Raw genomic sequence first — 3,438 nt, 5'->3', positions numbered from 1 at the left:
CGCACTTGAACGCTTTTACCGGGAAACTAAATTTTCTCTATTAAAGTCGATCCATCCAACCTAAAATCTTAAAACCAAGATAAGAACATTCCCGTGGACCTCCCGAGTTCTCCAATCAAAATTTGAGATAACCTCAACTTTGTATCCAATGTTGTTTGGAATTTGAACCAAAATTTAACTTAAAATACAAGTATAGAATTTTTTAGAAAAAGAAATATGGATTCAATGGATTCAGATTCTTTCTCTAATTTCTCTTCTCCTGGAATACAAATACAAGGTAAAGCGATTTTTACAGGCATGGGTGCATAAAGCTAGGGGCTAACCGCTGGATCCTAAGGTTGCAACCCCAGTCTAATCAACTATGTCCTTTATCGAAAGATATTTAAGAAATCGTTAACGGAGCTGTTCACGGTTATTTAATATGAAAATAGCGAGCAAAATGACAAGACGACAGTCAAAAACATCATTTACACCAAATTTGTTTTTCTTTCCAGTAATTTTCATGAAATTACAAGCAGATAAAAAGATATAAATGAGATACTTTATTTAATACATATATACTTTGCTCGTCTATTCGTCAAAATGGCTGAACCGATTGGGCCAAAAATTTTGTGGGCCTCACATGACCCCAGGAAAGGTTTATGGTTGATCAAAATTTTAAAAATTTGCCTTCAACAAAATTCGATCTTCATTAAATTAAAAAAATCCACAAACTTTTTATAAAATCCGCGATATTTTGAATTTTTATTTACAATGTACACAAACAGAAAATGTTCACAATTGAAAAAGATAATAAAGCCTAGTTTACTGCCTAGTTTTTACATTTTCCCAACTTGTTTTTTATATTGTCAAGGCATATGTGTCATGTTGTATTTTAAATCAACAAAGTAAACACACATATATTCATTCCACATCAACTCTACTCTCTACACATATATTCATTCCACATCAACTCTACTCTCTACACATATATTCATTCCATATCAACTCTCCTCTCTACACATATATTCATTCCATATCAACTCTCCTCTCTACACATATATTCATTCCACATCAACACTCCTCTCTACATACATATATTCATTCCACATCAATTCTACTCTCTACACATATATTCATTCCATATCAACTCTCCTCTCTACACATATATTCATTCCACATCAACTCTACTCTCTACACATATATTCACTCCACATCAACTCTACTCTCTACACATATATTCATTTCACATCAACTCTACTCTCTACACATATATTCATTCCACATCAACTCTACTCTCTACACATATATTCATTCCACATCAACTCTACTCTCTACACAAATATTCATTCCACATCTACTCTACTCTCTACACATATATTCATTCCACATCTACTCTCCTCTCTACACACATATATTCATTCCACATCAACTCTACTCTCTACACATATATTCATTCCACATCAACTCTCCTCTCTTCACATATATTCATTCCATATCAACTCTCCTCTCTACACATATATTCATTCCATATCAACTCTACTCTCTACACATATATTCATTCCACATCAACTCTCCTCTCTACACATATATTCATTCCATATCAACTCTACTCTCTACACGTACATTCATTCCACATCAACTCTACTCTCAACACATATATTCATTCCACATCAACTAGCTCTCCTCTCTACATTTGTTTAATATATCAGAGATTGAAATTAATAGATACAAGACGAATAGTTCAACTAATCCTTACTGTCCTTCTCAATTAGTTAATCCAGCCAAACCGGCTGAACTCTATAATTCAAACAGCGTACATATATTAATTTATATTAATCAAAATTTCTTGGATCTACCAGTCAATCATCTCGAAATCAATCTTGAATTATTTAATGTAAAAAGTGTATTTTCACGTTTATATCAATACAATAAAGATATTGATTGATTGATATTGATTGATATTAATTGAAATGAAAGTCGTCTTTATTGTATTGATATCATTGCCTACCACTGTATGTGTGCTAAGACTTAATTGTTTGGTTTGGATAATGCTGAGCCACGACGTTTCAAAAACAATACCTGTGGGAACAGACTAAAATTGTGATATATAAAGATTAAAAATTCAAAACATTTACCACAGGTTCGTTTTAAATTTTTGATAACTTTATTTACAATCAAACTTTTATTGATTAGGCATAAATGAATCTATGAATTCTGTTATATTAAATAGGCTAAGTTTGAAATATCAAGGGTTTCCACCATCAGGTTGCCAAGATATAAGGATTAGAAAATTCGAGTTTGTGGCAAAAACTCGATTCCTTTAAGGTTCTTCTTTCAATTTACGCTCTGCCTCAAATTTATTTTTATTATTATAGGTGCATAGCCAAATTTATTTAATATAACCCACTTTTTTGAACATTTCATATGTCTTACTTTGATACTTCGGGGGCTAAAGAGATTTTTTTTAAATGTGAAGTACGTCGGAAAATGTAAATTTATTCTTTTATTTTTATAATTAATACTGTGTGACAAAGGGATTATACATCCACTGAAAATAATCTTTAAGGAACTATATATTTTCGATCTCAAGCTCTTTTCTAAAGAAGTATTCGGAGAATATGTAATTAATTTCTCTTACCAGACCCCAAGAAAATTCAACATAGGTTATTAAAGTGACTGCAGTCATAATCTTAAGTGACCCTCCATTTGTAAAGGGACATGTCCGGGTTCACATAGGTACGCCCTGTAAACCTTCATCTTGACAACATCGTCATTATTCTCTCTGTAATATAGTGCTAAGTTTATTACTTTTTTTCCTTGGGTTGCATAAATTTAAGCAAATTACTTTAAAACAGGAACTCAATTTGAGAATAATAAACCTTGGATATCTCAAAGAGATTAGAAATATAAAGAGTAGGCATTGAGAGTTATACGTTGGGTTCGATAAGAAGCCCTAGAATGTCGTCTTTTCTATAATTTATAGAGATTTTAGGACTTATTTTCCTAACCCAAAACTTGCGTTTTTTACGTAATTTGCAGTTAGAAATGCATAACTTTTTTATCCTTTTAGATAAACTTTATCTTAAAACAGATTTCAATGTAATTGGTTAAAAATATTTGGCCACTTAAAACCAAGGTTTGTTTCGTTCCTTGCTCACGTTACTGGCCTAAAATTCTGCTTTAGACTATTACAAAACTATACTTAATGACATCTCATAAATGTTGCTTTAAAATATGTGATATTTTTCATATATATATGAGATGCGTAACAAAATCACAATTTTAGCCTTATTTTAACAGGAGAGCATCCTAGCCTATAACTGATAAAAACAAATTTAGAAGTTTCGTTATTTTCCCACCATTTTTAGCACCTACAATTATTAATTTTTTTGATAACAAGAGTTTAATGTTAATTGTTTGAATCAGGGGCGTAAATAAGGATTCTGTAGGGGGGGG

The 3,438-nt window shown here is 31.5% G+C and overlaps 1 protein-coding gene across 1 annotated transcript in view; it reads left to right on the top strand.

Annotated features, from left to right (window-relative positions):
- Window positions 1–210: 210 nt before the first annotated feature.
- The window catches only part of LOC111707429 (FMRFamide receptor), a 32,737-nt gene continuing 29,509 nt past the window's right edge, over window positions 211–3,438 (top strand). Inside the window, exon 1 of the mRNA XM_023480535.1 lies at window positions 211–277. Coding sequence (XP_023336303.1) covers window positions 217–277 — 61 coding nt within the window. The 5' untranslated portion in view covers window positions 211–216. The remainder of the gene's footprint in view (window positions 278–3,438) is intronic.

The sequence above is a fragment of the Eurytemora carolleeae genome, unplaced genomic scaffold (genome assembly GCF_000591075.1).
Source record: "Eurytemora carolleeae unplaced genomic scaffold, Eaff_2.0 scaffold440, whole genome shotgun sequence".
In the NCBI taxonomy this organism is placed as follows: Eukaryota; Metazoa; Arthropoda; class Copepoda; order Calanoida; family Temoridae; genus Eurytemora; species Eurytemora carolleeae.
The sequence above is the reverse complement of the archived record's forward strand: the minus strand, read 5'-3'. Positions and strand labels throughout refer to the sequence as shown.